The sequence below is a fragment of the Corvus cornix genome, chromosome 15 (assembly GCF_000738735.6).
Source record: "Corvus cornix cornix isolate S_Up_H32 chromosome 15, ASM73873v5, whole genome shotgun sequence".
NCBI classification, from domain to species: domain Eukaryota; kingdom Metazoa; phylum Chordata; class Aves; order Passeriformes; family Corvidae; genus Corvus; species Corvus cornix.
In genome coordinates, this window is record NC_046345.1 from 2,903,264 (window position 1) to 2,922,541 (window position 19,278).

General features: G+C 42.4%; 1 protein-coding gene and 1 long non-coding RNA gene across 3 annotated transcripts in view; one reads left to right on the forward strand and one right to left on the reverse strand.

Annotated features, from left to right (window-relative positions):
* The window catches only part of ATP2A2 (ATPase sarcoplasmic/endoplasmic reticulum Ca2+ transporting 2), a 43,977-nt gene extending 37,478 nt beyond the window's left edge, over window positions 1–6,499 (reverse strand). The window contains exons 1-3 of one of the 2 annotated variants that reach the window (XR_005603183.1): window positions 6,167–6,499; window positions 5,070–5,087; window positions 4,895–4,977 (exon numbers count right to left, since the gene is read on the reverse strand). Coding sequence is in view for 1 of the 2 variants with exons in the window: in XM_039561157.1 (XP_039417091.1) it covers window positions 4,895–4,977; window positions 5,070–5,087; window positions 6,167–6,284 (219 nt within the window). In the remaining variant the exon portion in view is untranslated. The remainder of the gene's footprint in view (window positions 1–4,894; window positions 4,978–5,069; window positions 5,088–6,166) is intronic. The other variant, XM_039561157.1, reaches the window with a different exon arrangement.
* A 520-nt stretch (window positions 6,500–7,019) lies between these two features.
* Window positions 7,020–18,968, forward strand: LOC104688707. The gene is made up of 5 exons (XR_751689.4): window positions 7,020–7,411; window positions 9,631–9,696; window positions 11,201–11,417; window positions 12,278–12,418; window positions 14,790–18,968. It is a non-coding gene; the product is annotated as an uncharacterized LOC104688707 (long non-coding RNA).
* The last annotated feature ends 310 nt before the right edge of the window (window positions 18,969–19,278 follow it).

Below are 19,278 nucleotides of genomic sequence, written 5' to 3' on the forward strand. Positions count from 1 at the left end.
AGTTCTTGGTTTTCCTATAGCAGACTACAGCTATATTAACTCTCCATTTAGAATATTTGTGATACACAACACATTCTGTAACAGATCAGGTTTATTATTTGATAGTAGCCTGAAGTAAGAAACAAAACAAATGCAAGAAAAACATAGAGGAAGTAGAACAAGCAATAACAAGTATTCAACACTGCATTTTTAGTAACAACAGACCATATGCTGGGGCCTGGTAAAGACTAGACAGTTCTTGTCCAAGTCACAGAGTCCTTGTCAGAAAGTTTCCACTAGCACACTTTTAAGACCCTGGAGAGGTTTACGGTGAGAAATCTCATTTTTTAAAATTTCTACTCAGAAGGGCCCCACCATGTTTCAGCCCTAATCACTTTAAGACTCACACACAGAACAGTTTAATTTCCAGGTCATTGATCTCCAATGCACTGGTCAGGCAGTACTGTCAATAGGTAAAGTCACCGTGTATTTAAGAAAGAGCAGGAAAAATAAGAAAAGAATAAGATAATTGCTCAAGAGAAATGCAAGCCTAAAAATATAAGAGAAATAATAGCAAGACATAAAAGCCCCATATCAACAGCCAACATAAGCAGCTTAAAGCACAACTTTCATTCAGTGTATTTGCTTTAGGGCTGCTGGAGCTACGGCTTGCAGAGCCTATTTTAAACAAGGCCTAATGGGGTGGACCTGCAGGACACTGAGGCAAAAGACACACAATGACAGGCAAACAGTACTTAGTTTTCATGGTTATTTGTAAAAAGGGGCCAGAGGTACAATGCCAAAATCAGCCAGCAATGAGGTGAGTACTGATGGAAGCGGCTGAAACAGCACAAGTACCCTTACAGCTTTTTTCCATTTCTACAAGTGAAGTATCTCTATTGTCAGGGATGTTATGGAGACAAGTTACCTCAGATGACTATGTATCATTAAGTAACAACAACAGAATCGAAGAATGGGAGTTTTAAGACAGAATTGTGTTGCCCAGCAGGCTGTACCCGCTCACCACTAACAGAGGAAAAGCAAACACTTTGTTGTCAGCAACCGCACAGGGATTTTTGTTTGGTTTTCATTTTGACAATGGAAACTTAGAAGCAAGCTGGGAGAGGTGAGAACTCATCCCAACAAAAAGAATCCCTGGACTAATTAAAGCAGGTCATATAAAATGTATGGACTGCTTTCAAGGGTTTTCTTCTCACAGGATACTGTGATTCCAGTTCTAGTGTATTTTGGACAGAGTATCAACTACTGCTTAGAAAACCCTCTTTTAGTGATTAATCATTTCAATACAAATTAGTTTAAAATTAAGCAGATGCAAACTATTTCAGTAGTCCTGATCCCTGTTCCATCCATGTCAGTTACACTGAACATCAGGAAACATTCAAGAAAAACCTCCCAGGTTTAGTTCTATGATTCAGTAGAGATTTTTGTCCACTACACAAGGAGGTCAGGGAAAAAAAATCTCAAACACAAACCAAGACATCCTGACCACATGTATATGCACAAAATTAAGAATTTTACTGAGTTAACAGGCCGTCAGCACCCACCACGTTACTCCATATTTCTGAAAATAAATATATTGTTATAGCAATAATGGGGTAAAAAAAAAATACCTGTCACCCACAGTTTAATTTTTACAACATAAAATGGAATCACAACGACTTCTCACATTTTTATCACCACTACCCTCGTGCTAATGAGCAATCTAAGTTTAGCTAAAAGCCTGTCAGTGTCATGTTCTACAGCAACCCTTATCTTGTGCCACGCACTCACTGCTGCTGACCTAAACAGGTAGCTTTTGGGGTGATTTCAGGGCAAAGCCTGCAACATTGTTACTGACACATCCTACTTCCTCCAAGAGGACCTTTGCTCACCTTTTACCACAAGCTAGGCTACACTCATGCTAATTTACAGGCTCTAACAATGTCTGGGCTAAAGCACAATATATTGTTTTAACCTAAACACAGACATCCACTATTAGAAAACATTCCCAAAACAGTCATTTCTAAGTCAGCTTAGGAATCAAAGGAATAACTGAGGGGAAGAGTGCTCTAAGGACGCTGTATAAGTACTTCAAGTTTTGGTAGAGTTTATAGCCTACATTGCACCTTGTAGAAGGAAATCCACTGAGTGATGCAGAGCTAAGATTGCAGAGTTCTGCATACACCACTGCTTAAAGCACCCACACTTCACCAAGGAATTATTCTACATCAGATGCAGTCAACATTTTGCAACCTGTCAAAATCATTTATACAGCAAAGCAAGCTGTTCTTTTCAGTAAACACTGTAGATCTGAGCACATGCTACACAAGTATCAAGAATTAGAAGCGATGAATACACTCCATGGGTTTATTTCTGCAGAGGCTTCACAGATCCAACACAAGACCGAGACAAGTCTATTCACAGATCCATTTACTCACCATCAGAAATTATTTATGCTGTTTCTCTTCAAAAGCCATACTTAGGGCTTTCACTAACCAGCCACATCTCTTACAGCAGTTCTGACCTGGAATGTAGGACACAGGATCCACAGCCCACAAACACACAGCATCTGACCCCGGCAATCAGCCTGGGTGACACAGATTGAGCTGCTGCTCTGAGTTATTTTACTGACACGTACCTGACAGGCAGTGTGGGAGCAGAGGGCACAAAAGGCACTCTGAACACAGAAGTTTATACTCTATATAAGAAGGAATGTTTCTGCACAAAACCTAATGCAGGTCTCAGTGCTACAGATGAGTGTTACTGTGCAGGCAGTTGTAACAGCAATAAACTAATATGATTTATGATTGCAACAACCACCATAAAAACTCCCTAAACACAAAAAAAATTATCTGTATACTTCAAGATCCTCTCTCTCATACCTGAGTCTTGATTTTTCTAAACTGACAATGTGCAGCTGGTAAAGAACACCAGAATTTGGGTGATGTAATTACATCCTATTTTTGCAGTAATGCAATCCTGGTATCAACATATCCAACAGTGCTTTACAGCTACTACGAAAGTCTCTATTATGCTTTCATCAAGAAAAAGTGTTAAAGCCTAAGAAAAACAGACAACATGATCACCTTCTGAGCAAAGAAAACACCAGAAACAAAGGGGAAGAGCTTCTAAAGTACCAAAATTACAATATATCTAGGGTTTTTTAACTTTTCATCAGAGAAAAATCTTTACTTCTAACATCAATTTAGTGTGCCTCTGTAACTCTAAAATAGGAGATAGAAAAGGCAGAGTAGTAGCCCAAGGTCATGTACCATGTCAGCTGCACAGAAGCAGAGAACCCAGATCTATCCCACACTCCATTAGAATACAGTCTCTTAATTAGATAGGAAAATTAACCATACTGAAAAAAGCTACTGAATTCAGCTACTAATCAAGTTTTCCACGAGGACTCAGCAGCGTACGTTCTGTGACCTCTGTCAGTCTGGTCTCATACTTACTGAGACTCAGCAATGAAAGCTTTAGTTTGGTGAATCTGATTTTTCACTTACTTGTTTATAATAAAAACAATTAATGTACTTTGGCACAGAAGGCTAACAAACTTCTGTGCTGTCATTTGTCTCATGAGATGACAGAAACACTCCTGACTTTCCAGGAACAAAAAGACATCCCCTTCTCACCCTCAAGGAGGATAAGGGGAAAGAAGAGGGGGAAAAAAAAAAAGCTTTTCAATGACTGTTTATTATTCGATTTTCAATAGCCAGCCTGATTTCCTCTCCAGGAAACAGAGGAGTGAGTGAAGCACATCTGTCTCCATGGTCAAGATCGATATCACCAGTCACTGCTCAGCTGGTACTGGTGAATTGGACCCAAAGCCAGAGCCCTTTGGAAGGTGTCAGTGTGGGGGGAGCAGATCCCCAGCACAGCACAAACTGCAGCACCAGGGCAACCCTTCCCCCACCACACACAACAGCTCCAGAGCACATTCTCCTCTGCCCATCCTAATTAGCTTGCCCTTAGCTAAAGAGTCACCACAATTTCCACCCCCTCCAAGAGCTGCAGCATTTTTTTTTTTTCTTCAAGTAGTTAATTACAACTCCAGGGCAAAGTCTACTGTAAACTTTTACTCCCTACCTAAACAATTTAATATTCTGCAAGCTTTTGTTTCTGTTGTCCAGCTCCCCAAGAAATACAGCCTTCACCTTCCTTCTCCACTGAGCCGTCACTCCATTTTCCAGTTTTTAAGCAAGCACATAGGCTTTACACATAACGTAAGAAGATTGCCTAATCGTGCTTTTTTTAGAAAAAAAAAATGTTTAAAATGTTCTTGTTCTTTTAGTCCTGTATGCAAAGTAAGATGTCCATTTAATGACTTGACTATCCAAAGGTCAGTTACCAAATTTGGTCAACAATGGTGCCATCACAGCCGTCAACATTCTTGTCACTGTCAAAAGCAACAACTGTCACCTTGCTATTATCAGGAAGGGAAGGCAACTGGAATATTCGCCATGTAGATTCTATTTACAGTCTGCATTGCATCCAAAAATGTCTTCCAATGATTATACATTGAGCTTGATAAAGATTAACCCAAAGGCAAGAAGAATGTCCAGTTAAACGCTTACTTACTCAAGGTTAGTTCTCAAAGCCAACAGCAGCATTGGGAAATCCCACCTCAAATAAGCAAACTGGGTTGAATGAGAAGCACTTTTTAAAATACCTGTCCTAGTGTAGTTATGCACTTATGATTCATGCAATGAAAGACTCCCTGAAATTTCTGTTGGTCAGCATACAGAAACCTCGTCACAAGGAACTAATTTAAGAGGCAGCAACCTTGCATCTTTTACTTCTACCCAGCAAGAAAGAATAATTTCAGTATGTACAGTTCACATACATTGGAATATGTCACTCTGCCATACAGAACCCTAGGAAATAAAAAAAATAAATAAATCATACTTACAAAAGATATGCAAGCAGCGAGCAACAAAATTCGAACTAGTAAATCTTCAAACTGTTCAATCACAAGCTCGAGTAAGGTTTTTCCTGCAATATGTAACAAAGCCATTGAGCCATGTACATTTAAAAAAAATGAATTATCAACAGGAATTAGCAAAAGATTTCACAACCATGCTCACCTTCCTCTGCCGGTAGCTCTGTCAGTGGAAGATTTTTCCAGGAAGCATGTCAAAGAAAAGAAATCATCGAAGAAACACATTAGAGCATTATCAGGCATCCACACCAGATATTGTTCCTGAATTGCACACTCAGCTGGGTTGGATTTGACAGACATACTGAAAGCCCCACTAAGGCGGCTCTTTTCACCAGAGTACGTGAATGGGCCTGAGAGTTTTGCATTTTAAGACACATGAAGGTTCGCGGGAATGTGCCAAGGGTTATAATTCAGCCAAGTCATCACTCCAGCCAGCTGTGGGACTTCGGCTGTTGCTGCACACAAAGGGTCAAAGGCTCAAAACGCTTTTCAAATGCTTTCTGACAAAGCTTTTCCTCCACATTCACTTAAAAAAAACCCACAAACCATCAAACTTGGTTCAAAATATTTCAGATTCTTTCCTCCATTTTAAGGGTATGTCCTTATTTCTGCTCTCCCCTTTATATCCCTGCAACTAGATTTAGGAATCCAAGAGGCACAAAAGCAGTGCTAAAGCTAAAAAAACACCTCCACCGTGTAATCTTCTCATAGATTTTCATTTTTTACACAAGGGCAAGGGCGTTCAGAAGAGACCAGGACAGCCAAGCAGTAAGGATTAAAAAAAATCGACTGAATTTTGTGTCCCGACTGAAGAGAAGAATATAAAATAAGGGGCTGAAAGGAGCTAAAAAAACTGGGGAAAATGAAGGTCAAGACGGGCAAAAAAAAAAAAAAAAAAAAAAGGCAAATCCTAACCCCCAAAGCGCTTCATTTCAGAATGGAAGAAGGTTTCCCACCGTTACGGTGAAAGGGAACGGAGGTGACACCCTCCTCCCCAGAGCAGCCCTGCGAGCTCGGGATTGAAAGAAACCCACGAGGTGGAGTTCAAGTCAGCCATCTTCTCTCCCTCGCTCCTATTCCGGGTCCTGGAAGAGATGCCGGCTTTGCCAGTGCACACGCGTTAGGCCTCGCACAGGGCCCCGGCAAGGATGAGGGAGAAGAGAGAGGGCTTGGAAAGGGAGCAGAGGGGGAAGAGGGCGAGCGCCGGCGGCAGCATCCCCGCGGCGGGGCTGCCTCACCTACCGTTGGAGCCCCATTTCTCCTTCAGCTTCTTCACTTGCTCGAGGCTGAGCCCGGTGCTCTCGTTGACGCCGAAATAAGCCAAAACTTCCTCCACAGTCTTTGTGTGCGCGTTCTCCATGGCTGGGGCAGGGAGCAGCAAATGGTGCCGTGCCTCGCCTCTTCCTCCTCCTCAGCGGCGGCGGGGGCGGCGGCGAGACCCCTCCTCAGCCCTCACCACCCCCGTGCTATCACCATAGACCCTCTCCCGCAGCAGAGGAGCCCGAGCACACCTCTCCGCGGAGGAGGCCGGGAGGGGCAGGAAAAAAAATTAAAAAAAAAAAAAAAAAAAAAAAAAAGGAAAGCAGCCCTTAAAAAAATTAAAAAGCCCCCACCCCCTCCCACCCCTCACGCCTCCGAGGGAGCCGAGCCGCCTCTCCGGCGGGGACGGGGGACTTCGAGCGGGGAGCGCGTGGGCCCCGGGAGCCGCTGTCGCCTCGGGGCCGCGGCGGATCTCTGCGGGGATGGGCCGCGTCCAGATGGCCAAGCGGCCTCTCCGCTCGCCTCAGCGGCTCCGAGCCGCCCCGGTAACGGAGGGCGATAACGGCGCGGGGGAGAAAAAGCCGCAGCCGCCCCGCTGCCCGCGAAGGGTCAGGATCGCCCCCTTCCTTCCTCCTCTAGCAGCTCAATCCCCCCCGGCCGGCCCAGGCCTCTGTCGCCGTCACGGCTCGGGCTCCCCCGCGCCCGCCGCTGCCTCCGCTCGCTCCGGTCGCGCAGCGGCGGCGGCGGCTCTAATGTAACTCAGGGGCCGCCCGGTGCTCTCTCGCCGCCGCGGCATGTGGACGCCGCTCATTGGCGGGCCGGGGCGCGGGGCGGGCATGCGGGCGGCCCCCGCCCGCGGGGCGGAGGCGATGGATGCGGCGCGGCCCCTGCGCAGCGCGGTCCCGCGGTCGCTCGTCCTCCCGCCTGGAGCCCGGCGGCGGCTGCGCCTCACGCGGCGGTGTCGCCGCTTCCGCTGCGCACGGGGACAGCCCCGCAGGTGCGGTGGCCGCCTTCCCGGCCCCGCTACCCCGGCAGGAGCCGCCCCTGTCCCGGCCTCAGCCCGCGGTGAGGGGGAGCGGGGCGGCCTGAGGGGAGCTGCCCGCCATAGCGGTCTTGGTGCGGGGGGGTGGCGCGGAGCTGCACCGGCGCGTGTGGCGAAGGGAGCGCCAGCCGTCCTGTGAGCACTGCCCTCACCCTGTCGTGATAGGAGCCTCATCCAGTCCAGGGGTGAGTGTGGGGTTGGCCCCCACCTCAGGAGCATCATACTGTGGGGCTGGCGCGCTCTGTCGCGACAGGAGCATCATCCAGTCAGAACGTGAGGGTGAGACTCACACGGGGAGGCCGTGGATTATCCCTCTCTGGAGACATTCCAAACCCACCTGGGCGCGTTCCTGTGTCACCCTGCCTTGGCAGAGGGTTGACTGGGTGTTATCGTGGGTCCCTTCCAACCCTAAAGACTGTGATTCTGTGGGGCTGCACCAGCCCCTGTCGTGACAGGAGCCTCATCCATCACGAGTGTGCAGAGGTGAGGGCCGTGTGCCTCGGTGCTGTGACGGCGGCTCACTCCCCAGAGGTCCTGCCCTGCGCTGGCGCTGAGCAGTGTCCCCAGTTGCCGTCGCACACATCCCAGTGACAGCACACTCAGCCCCGGCGATAACGTGAGGAGGAATAAACTGCACGCTGTGATTTCAGCGCGGGTGTGGGGTGAGGTACCAGCTTTCCTCAGCACTGTATCTCGGCTCTGGCACAAGCACAGGAACCGATAGAGAACACAGAAAACTGACTGATCCATCCAATCCCACCCAGTAATTTACGGGAACTTCAGTGAACACAAACCAGAGAGAAATCAGCGCCAACTGACATTAATACACCTGCAACACACGCACAACACAGCAAGCAGCTCAGCACACAGCATAAACACCTTCAAAACTTGGTACATATGCATGTGCAAATACCAAAGCTGATCCCTACATGTGTGCTGGCTTACATAAATGCAGATCCTACATACAATCTGCATTTCCGCCACTTACAAACCACCCACAGCACCATGCTATAAGAAACTACATGTCTGATCTGGAATGAAATATCTTAGTCTTAACCTCTGTGCTAGAAAAGGGATGGAGAGGGGACAGCCCATATAAAATTATGGTGTTCTAGGGTACGTGTACAAAAAGTACGTGTACAAAAGTACAACTGCTCTAAAAGACTCCTCTGTGAATGGCCAAAGTCCAAGAAAGGAGAACTTGACAGCCCACACTTCACAGGGCAGTTGAATGAAAATTCCTGAGCTAGATCTGATGACCTAGTTCAGGTAAGGCAATTACTTATTCCATGCCATGCCCATATTAATTTCATCTTGCTTATCAGCAGGATTAATCAGCATGGCCAAATGTTGCATCAGTACAGTTATGTTGCTTTTCATACCTCACACTACACCTAAATAGACTTAGCCTGTTACAGAGGTGAAGAATTTAACTGTAGTTTATACAGTTTACTGTAATTTCTTAACCAGTTATAATAGTTTTTTTCATATGGTATGAACCCATGATGCCACCATCCCCGAAACATATATATATGCATATGCAACATTAAAAATACATGATTTCCACAATAATTCCATATGGAATAATGCCAGCTACTTGAATTAATGTATTTCATTACCAGCTCAGTGTATCTTTATGAGTAGTTTCTTCCCTTCTGCCACATTAATAAAACCTGCATTATATATAAGTTTTTTGTAAAAATACATTTACCAACCAATATTTGTACACACAAGCTTATTTACTAGCCTTCATATACAAGTGCACGTGTAAAGGACTTGAAAGTCCTGCCTTTCATTTTCTTACCATTTTAAAGTATTACAATTAAGCATCTCTGTCAATTTTCAAAACAAAATGATACTAGTAAGAAACCCAGGTCACATTTCATATTGTTTCTCCCTGTGTTACATTTCCTGTGTCATTCTTGGTTTCTTTTTTGTGCCTGTTTCCTAAAGGCCTTATGGAAAATTATTTTAAGCATACCAGAGGCATGGCACATGCAATTAGATCTTGGCAGAGGGTAAAATAAAGTAGATACTGTGTTCTTTCTATCTAACTTGTTAACAGGAGGAAATGCTGCTAGGAAGGCAAACAGAGTCTGAATTCTAGCAAATCCTGGAGAACTCTTGGCATTCTCTGGGGTTCACTAGTTCAGCTACAGTCTGACAACTCCCATTCGTTGTTTCTCTCTCATCTATTCAGTACAGAGAATTTGATTCTTCCCCTTTTTTTCCACCCTATATAAAATCTGGAAAGAACCTGGAAGCACAGTCCTCTGCCTGTGTTTATTTCTGTCACGTGTTCTGTTATGGCTCAGTGAATTTTGAGAGAAGAATGGCTGAATTAAGGACTTTTCTACAGTTCTTTCTCTTTCAGAGCAGAATAACCTCTACATTTCCTTCACAGTCCTTTCCCTGTCTTTCTCGAGAAGTGCAGGACCACTGCTGCTGGCCAGTGAGGACTCCTTTGCAGGTGATACCTTCCAAATCCTCTGACAGCTACACATTTGAAAAACATTTGCAGATACAATTCATGGTCTAGACAGCACAGTGCAGAACGAGCTACAAATACCCATGTAGACACTGCAGCAGAAGCAGTACCTGCTAAATTTGGCATCACTTGAGATCATACAAATTTAGAATTGTGAGTTGAAATCAGTGTTGTTTCCCATCGGTCTGCAAGGATTCATAACGCTTTCCATGACATTCGTCTTGCTTCTTAAAGAAGATGGTTATCTAAAGGAGAGGGTTATCTAAAGATGGTTATTTTGACCAAATCAATATGACAGCACCTCAGCTCTGCCTGAAGCAAACGAGCCCATGAAAGCTTCCAGGCAATTCATGCTTCCAGCAGGTGCAGAGAGCTTTACATTCTCCATTTTTAAGGAAGGAAATCAATTCATTTTGCTGCTGCGAAGTCGTAGTTTGTTATTAGAGTGGAACCCCTCTGAGTGGTACCTGGGAAAGAAACACAACAAAATGGGGCAGTTTGGGCCTTGTTGAAATTCCATTCACATAATGGAAGTATATATTCACTACTATCTTTTTTCACTGTAATATATTAAGAAGAAGCAGCCAACACATCAGGCAGCAGCATTAAAACAGTTCCTGTAATGCTTACTAATTGAAGTAAATGGGAATTTGGCCTGAGAGAGGACTGCAGGATGCTTTCCTTCAAATTGCAATAACATTAAGTCATCCCTACTGCTGCAAAGCAGATTCACAGCAGAGTTACTGGTCATAATGTGAATTGTCTCTTGCTGTACTCAAACACATATGTTTCGTAGCTCAATTTTCAATCAAGATTAATAGTTTTGAGTGGAGCTAAACTCAGCATGGAAGAGCACAACATAAAATGCCAGTTGTTGAGCCAATACACATGAATGCTGACCTGCAATAGGATCTCTTTCAGTGAACATAGACAAAGTGAATATTCTGCTTAATTGTGCCAAATTATGTCATGATTTTTGCCAACTGGCTAATTGCCTAATGGGGCTTATGTTGAGACCACCAAACTCATTGCTCTCATCACCCTGGCTGATTTCAAATACAAGTCTTCATGAGTGACAAATGGGGGCATTGTTTCTTCCTCCCACAGTACTATTTTATTCCTCTGAAATTACAGTTATTAAAATGTTTCAGCCAGTTGAAATCTACTAAGGCATATTAAAATGCTGCAAAACTGCTGTATCAAAGTGGAAAGGTTTAAATCTGCAGTTCTGTCATAGGATAATGCAGTTTAAATATAGTAACTATTTTTTCCAGTCAGCTTGCTCTTTGAATTAATGGTATTATGTCAAAGGGGTTTTTTTTTGACTCTCTCCCCCTTTAAGAAGCTTATAGATTAAACAGCAAAATGCAAAAAACACTGAGACTAAAACAGTTACACAAACCCAGCAGAGAAATCAGTGATACAATGCGAGTTTGGATGTTGATGAAGATAATATGACTTTATTCTGAATAATTTTTATTCCTAGGCAATGTGCATTCCTGTATCAGCAGCAGGTAGAATTTGACTTCCACTGAGACTGAGAGACTATGAACACAAAGGATGGTGTTGCTGCTGGGAGATTTCTAGAACTGGATCTCTGTTCCTGCACAAAGAACTCCTTGCTGCCTTGGAAGTGTAAAAGAGGCACCGAGACAGAGTCTGAGCTCAGTGACAGTAACCATGAGAGATCACTGTTTGGCTTGGTAGATTTCTTATTTTATTTTTATATCCTATTCATGGTCATTTGGTTCATCTCTGAGGACTCCATTAGAGTATTTGCCACAGTAATCTCCATTTCCCTGCTTGGAAAAATCTTTCTGTGTATCCCTTACTGGTTTAAGTATAGGAGTATGGGAGAAACATTTTATCAGAACCGAAGTCCATTATCCATATCTGAAAAAATAATTTCTCCTTATTTTGATGGTGAGTCAGTTCCCTGGACAAGAAATCAGCTGGACTGTTATTTTAGAAAATGCACAGCAACTTTAGAAATAAAACACTGGTTGGTGCCCACATGATTTGAATTCTTATCTCATCCTGACCTGATTTTTCCATCTAATTATGATCTAATTCTGATTAATTTGGCAGCTCTCTGCCGTTTCTTTTCTTCTATAAATATTCCTTGTGGGCTTCTGGATCTCAGTTTTGCTCTCTGTAGATGGGGCTGGGGATACTACCAAGCTTGTAGGGGGCTGCATGGCCTAGCACAACGTTTATAAAATGGTAGTTTGTTGTTTGTAAGGTGTTACAGAATTGCCCTGTATTTTACATCTGTAACAAGGTGATAGGGTGTCATAGCTGTGATCCTGTTGTGTAGTACTTACCTGTAGAACTTCATAGTGCTACACAGGGTGCACTCAATTGTGCAATAGAAAGTTGAATTACTTTAGTGGTGGTCATGGGCCACTACTTCCTGAGCAAAAAGTTACTCAGGCTTTGTACAGTAAGACTCTGGTTTAAGTGAACCGTGTGAATTACTTGTTTTTAGAATGTCTTTGGTTTTTTTATTCCCTTGACCCTATCAGCGGCAGTGTTTGTACAACAAATATTTCCCTTTTTTCAGAGTTCTTGCATGGTACCATGAACAGATCTACCATGCCACGGTCTTCTGTCATTCCATGTATTTGCTGAATCACAAGGAAAAGTCACACTCTCTCTGACTTTTCAAGATTGAAAGGAAGACATGCAGGTGCACTCCATGTAGGTGAGAAGCAATAATGTAAGATTGAACAGCTTTTCTTACTCATGGAGATGACTCCATTTTCAGGCATTGTTTGGGACTAATGGCACATGACTACCACTCTTCTTAGACGTGTGACACTTTGTGATATGACACAAGCCGAAGTTTCTGTGTTTCTTGTGGAGGATTTCCTCTGAACTCACAGGTAGTTATTAGTAATACAGTGAAGTAGCACACCTCAGTTTTCAGACAATGATAAAATTCTTGTATGCCATCAAACAAGCTCTTCTGTTGGTTATGGGGTATATTAAATAGAATTTCCAAAATGCTATTTAATATTAAATTCTCATGAGGTGATTTTTTTTTTCCTCTCTGTCATGAAATAAGACAAAATGAGGGATTGAAACCAAGTGCTCTTTTTGGTTTACCAGTTAAAGTCTTCCAGTCTGAACCCTCAGAAATCTGTGTAACCCACAATCCGCATGGGTTTTGTTTTTTAAAAGGCAATATTTTTGTGGTAAGACTAGTGGGTACAGTGTGTCTGTCACCTTCCCCTACCTTTCTAAGGTTTTCACAAATGCTTCCTAACATGGGCTATTCAGGAGGAAAAAAGAACCTGCTGGACTGCCTTCATTCTCTATTAATGTGACTCTAACCAAACCTGAACATGTTTTTCTTTAGTGGAACAAATGTTATATTGATCTCCTATGCTTCCATTTCCTCACCTCATTTCTACCACTTAACACAATCTATCTAGGTATTTCACAGAAATGACAGCTTTTTGAAGGGGATTTAAGATCCCAAATTACCTGTGGTAGGTTTTGGTCACTCACAAAACAGAAATTCTTACAGTTTATCTGTCAGAACTCAATGCTTCCAATATAAGACATCTGGGTTTTTATGGTTTTTTATGCATAGATTTATTATATGTCAATGGTGTTGCATGTGAACTCAAATTATCCTGACCTACAATTCTTGTTCTATTTCAAGGTTTTGGATTTCTAAAAGATTGTTTAACTCTTGGGTGGTTTTTTTTCCCCCAGTCCTGTTAGAAAAAGAAAACCTCCCCTGAGTCATATTTTAAAAATACTGTTAAGCTCTTAAAGCTGCTTCTGCTCCCATGTCACAAAGCATTATTGAAAAGATATTCATTTTTACCACCTACAATTGCTCAGATGGAGAACTTAAAGAATTCTTTTCTACTCCCATGTTGAAACTCTGCCGGCAGCATTCTTGTTCCTAGAAGTGAGCTACAATGATTTTCCTGCTCTGTGCAGGTTGGGCTTTTTGTCAGAACAATGCTAGTGAGCTTATAATTTGATATTAATAACATTAACAAACATTATTATTATTAACAATAATAATAGTAACGCTGATACTGTGGTTATTCTTACTTGATTATTTGCATTTGCAGCTTCTAATCAAGGGTCTCGAGCATTTCATAAACCTTAAAAAAATGAAAATTATGTTACAGAATATCCCTGAGAGAACAGGATTGTCATCCCCGTTTCACAAAAACGGGAGCTGAGGTTCAAAGTCACAGTCACACAGTCTATGGCAGAACTAGAAATAGAAATGGTCTCCTGGCTCCCAGTCCTCTTTCTTCTCCTGTCACCCTAAATAGTTTCTAGTGTGGTTTTGTAAGACATTTATCACATAATTTTCAAAAATCATGTCGTATTTGTTAAGGAAAAGTAAAAAATAATTTTAAAAATTTAAAAAGTGATGAAAAAGAGAACATCTAATTTTTGCATGAGGTTGCTGAAATTATTTTAGCCGTTTTATGGGTGATGCCATCCAAGTTTCATGAGTTAATCCTGACCATAAGTACACCTAAAATAGGTATCTTTGCCTCCAGCTAATCAAAAGGCTTACTGCCTAAATAATTTATGTATAACCAACTAGTGGAAACTAGATCTTCTGTGATTTCCCTAGACACATATTCCGCATGTATCATGTATATCCTTGCCTATTTCTGACACTCATTTGAAATTCAGTTGGGACATTTCAGAACACTTTTGTGCTCCAGCTGTATAGCTCTAAGAAAAAGCCAGCTGGAGACATAATACAGGATCTTTGAACTGGGCGAAATAATGTTTAGAATCCAAGTGCACAGTAGATGAAGATTCTGACTTTTTCTTAACCAACAGTGGGTTAGAATTTTGAAAAATACAGTTCTAATTCTAACACTGGCACATGTGGGTAAGCACTTCATCTCTCTGCGTTACTAATGGCATTTAGTAACAAAATTCAGTTACAATATAGTGATAGGCAGGCAAAGAGATAAATATGAGATATCAGGGGATGATTAAATAAAATGAAAAATTAAATAATCTAATTTTCTTGCTGGAAATGTGAAAAACATATAGCACCATGCTGTGCTTTTTTTGGACAGATTTGTGTAATGTTGCCTTCAATGGAGTAGTGAAAAGAAGCTTGGATTGAAGGAGAAAGTGAAAGCATCATCAGACATTGTCCTGCCGTATTCTGACTGCAAATTCAAGAATCTCTGGCTGAAATGGAGGGTACAGTACAAACTGTCTATCTGGGGTTCATTGCTTTTATCCAGAATTCCTAACTGGAAAATATATTCTGTCTCTTCTGGATGGCAGCTGCTAAAAGACAATTCTTGCTCCCGTCTGCTCTGTGTGCCAGGAATGCTGTGGACTGTTTACTGTTCTTGTTGAGACTTGCTGCAAAATTAGGGCCACGTCTTAGCTTCAGTCAGCCATGCAGGAGTGGGAGGAGGAGCACCGGGTACTCCAGGAATAATTTAGGTGTGGCAGCCAGAAATTTTGCAGCACTGAAAGAACACAACAGGCATTCTTGCTACTCCACTGCTGGCTGGTGCTGCCTTCACCTGGGGAGTTTGTGGCAGCACTGAAATGGAACAACACTTGTGGAGCTCTTCAGACCTGTGCAAAGGGAGGGAGAAGCACTGTTGTTCCAAATCACAGCATTTGACATGCACCTCTGCCTCCCCAATCCAAAAATGCACTTCCCTTCTCACAGTTAGCAATGTCACCATGTTCCTCTGTCCTGGTGTCGCCTGGGATAGAGTTAATTTTCCTCCCAGTAACTGGTGTAGAGTGGTGTGAGTGAGGGGCTGCGTGGTGTTTAGCTGCCTGCTGCGTTAAACCACCTCCTATTCCTGTCTTTGCGTATTCCATCTCTGCACACTTGAAATTCCTTCAGGCCTGAGCCTCGGGGCAGTGTGTTCAGTTCATGTACCATTCCCAAATGTGAATCTGATTGCCTTGCAGATACAAGAGTCTACTCGTTTCAAATGTCACAGAAAAAAACTAAGAAGAAGAATTAAAATCTCATTGAGAGTGGTAAAGACATGAATTGGTTCTGGCCTGTGTTCACGTAGCACCTGTTTGTGACAACTGTAGGAAGGGATAAGTGGATTTGCTAATTCATATTTGCTGTGCAGAACTCCCTGCTGCTCTGCAAAGCTGGGAGATCTCCACTGATTAAACTGATCTTTAAAGGCAAGCACCACTTTGAAAAAAAAAGTCCAATCACCGAGCTGTGGGAATCTGGCAGGTATTCCTTCAAAGCCTGGGGATGCTCATCTTCCATAAGAAAACTTGGAGCATTCAATATTCTCATATGTTGAGACAATTTTAGGGTGGTTTTGTGATACCTGTTAAGGCCTCAAAGTACTGGAATTGGGGGCATTTTGTAGTCATTTTATGATGGATATGATGTGCTGCAGCCATGAACAACTTCTGTGGCTTCTGTGTTTCTTTCTGTACCGACATTTTGGCTGATGGGAAAGAGATGTCTTTCCACGTGGCATGGGATGTATGCAGCTCATCTCAACTCTTATTAAATGTGATGTCCAATTTTTTTTATCAAACCCCTAATCTCCTATCCATTAACAATTTTTGTTTGAAAAAGTGTGGTTGCCACTGGAAACCATGACATACCAGTTAATCCTTTTGTTTGATCCTGGCTTACACAAGACTGGGTTTTGTTACTCTTTCTGTACATTTTGATTCCTTCTGAATCATCCAAACAAGAGGTCTGAAAGCCATTATACACCAAAGCAGTACCAGTAGTTTATTTTTTTGCTGTTTTGGCTCAAAGAAGCATCAATTCACTTATTCTGATTAGCAAAGAGGCTCAGTTAAATTCATTCTCACTTCAATTCAATGAGAGGACGTTTTCTTTCTCCTAAGTGCAATGAAATAAAAAGCAGAAATTGAAGAGGGGTTTGGGTTGGTTTGTTTGTTTTTGATGAAGAGAATATAAAAATCTTGGGCTATAAATTCACCATGACAGTAAAAATACGTGTCAGATTTTGGGATGGGTTGGCTTTGTGCCAGTCAGCACTCCATACGCTGGACCATGTGTTGGCTTCATGAACCTTTTTTACTTTATGCTGCCATAATCTTTATATGTCTGTCCTCTCACAAGCTGAATAAATGTCATGTAGGACATTCTGTCCCATCTGTCACAAGTGCTATTGTGTGTCTGGATCCGTATTGGATTAGTATTGATGAGAGATCCCAGGTATTCTACACAAAACGTGTATTAAGGACGATGTATAGAAAGTACAGATATGAAAACAGAGCTCTTTTGGAAATAGCTGCATTAAAGCAGTCTGTTCAAACATATTTTGGAAGGTCATTCTCTTATTTCAGAGATGTTTGGGAGTGGTTTGACATTTTATTAGTAATTGTTTACTCTTTGAGGTGTAAACCAGCTGTTGTGGCTTTCACATGACTAACTGTGCAAGTATCTGAGATAAAATTTCCTAATAAATACTTCCAGAAAATTCTAGAAAAAGCTGTTCCAGATATAGAAATGCCTCAATGTCAGCTCCTCCCAGACCAAAAAGTAAGATGCAAAATAGGCAAGACAGGAATCTCCCTTTTCTGAAGGCGTAGAGTTTCCATATTTAGATCTGGAGTTCCATGGCCTTCCACCTGCCACTGGGCAGAGTGGTGACCATTTGTTGGCTTGCAGGGCAGTGTCATTTCAGAAAGAAATTCCACTTGAAATGGAGAAAGTGGCCATTTTTGTGAGGTATAGATTCAGTTACTTGCATGACAGCTGCTTGCAGAAGTAAGCCAAGCACTTAAAGGAACGATTATAAAGGCGCAGAAATTCTCAACAAACCACTCAGCTTTCTTTTAACTGGATTCACACAGAAACAACAAATAATTAATTGAGGCCAAAATACATGTCGTACTGAGTTTGCATTAGCTGGAAGGTTTGGAAATAATTAAGAGCAAAACTGTTAATACTCCATTTAAATAGCTGCTGCCTATCTGTCCAGTCTGAAAGCCCAATCTGTTGTATTCAATCAGCTTTCAGCTGCTACTTGCCAGCAGCCTAATTCCCCAGTCTTGTCTCTGTGCTGTGCTTGTGCATTCCACTACCTGCTAAGTTAAACCCCACAGTCCTGGTGCTGCATGGAGATTTCTAGTGCTATTCCAACTATCCACACTGGGTCGGAATATATCCCAAACCTGGGGCTCTGGGTATCCACACCACCACGCCTGGTTCCAGTGGAGCACCACATGGGGGAAAGGGGAGCAGCAGCTGTGTGGTTTAGCTCCCAGGATTAGGGCTGTGCTCATTCATACCATTCTCTGGGCATTTATGCTGTTGACCTGCAATATTTTCACCTCTTTTTTTTAAGTGATCTAATGCAGAGTAAGTTGCTCCCCCAAACTGCTGTTAATCATGGCCACACTGCAGGTTGAGAACATATCTCAGTTTTCCTACATCTCTCTGCACTTGTGTTGCACATTCAATACTTTGGCTGGTCATTTATATTGCAAGAGGACTAAAAGGAAATTAATAATTGTACTCCTTATTGTTTAGCTTGTGCAAGGTTCTGTGCAAATTGAGAGTGAGACTACAGGGGAGTCTCTGCTTAGGCCTGACAGTTCTAAAGCTGTGTGGGGAGTGTGGAAATACAGTGCAGTGAAAGGTGTTTGCAGCTGAAGAGGTATTTTAAGCCTCAAACCTGTACCACCAGTTCTTTGCTGAGAAATGTGTGTTAAAAATGACAAAGTTCATTGCACAGGCATTTGGAAGGCACTAAAGAGCAATTCATTGACCTTTGCAGATTAAGTAATGCATATTGTCATAAGGAAGTGCTAGCTGAGCAACAAACAGCAAATGCACACACTTATCCTTCATTAACCCCTCACTGGAGGCAGTCAGGATTTCCTGATCCAAACGTGGTTCATGTTCTTGGCATCTGGAGTGTTTTCAGGGGGCACATCTGTCAGAGGATGCTCCATCCTCAGCCTGCCTTTTTTGTCCCTGAAAGTATACCTAGGCAGGAAAGAGGGAAGAGGGCTGTGGGGATGGGTGTGCAGATGGAATACTGAAGGCTCTGTGCTTGGCTCCTGAGTCCAACAGAGGCCTCAGTGCCTGTGTGCCTCAGTTTTCACTGAATTTAATTGGACTGAAATGTTTGCAGAATACACAGAGAAACTTCCACTTGAAGGCAGCAGCAAAGAGCAGTTTTGCTGCTTTTGCAGAACATTTATATTACAGAAAGAGGACATGAATGAAAATGAACCATGTGTATAATTCAGAATTTGTGTGCAATAAAGGTTAAATATGTTCTTTTTTTCTTTTATAATTCGTTAGCTCATTTATTTAATTTATCAGAAAAAAAATTATAGAAAACTTTTTTTTTCTGGACAATGAAATGATCTGTTCAAGTACAAATGAATATGTCACATTCCTATATTATTTGCAAGAAGATGAATGAGTGTGTCTCTCCTTCTCCAGCCTTTCTTCCACTTTTCTAATTCTTCAGGAAGATTATTTTCAGATTCACTGTGTTGCTTTTTCTTTATGTGGCTTGTTGCACACTGAAATAAATTTGCCACACTCTTGCTTACACAGTG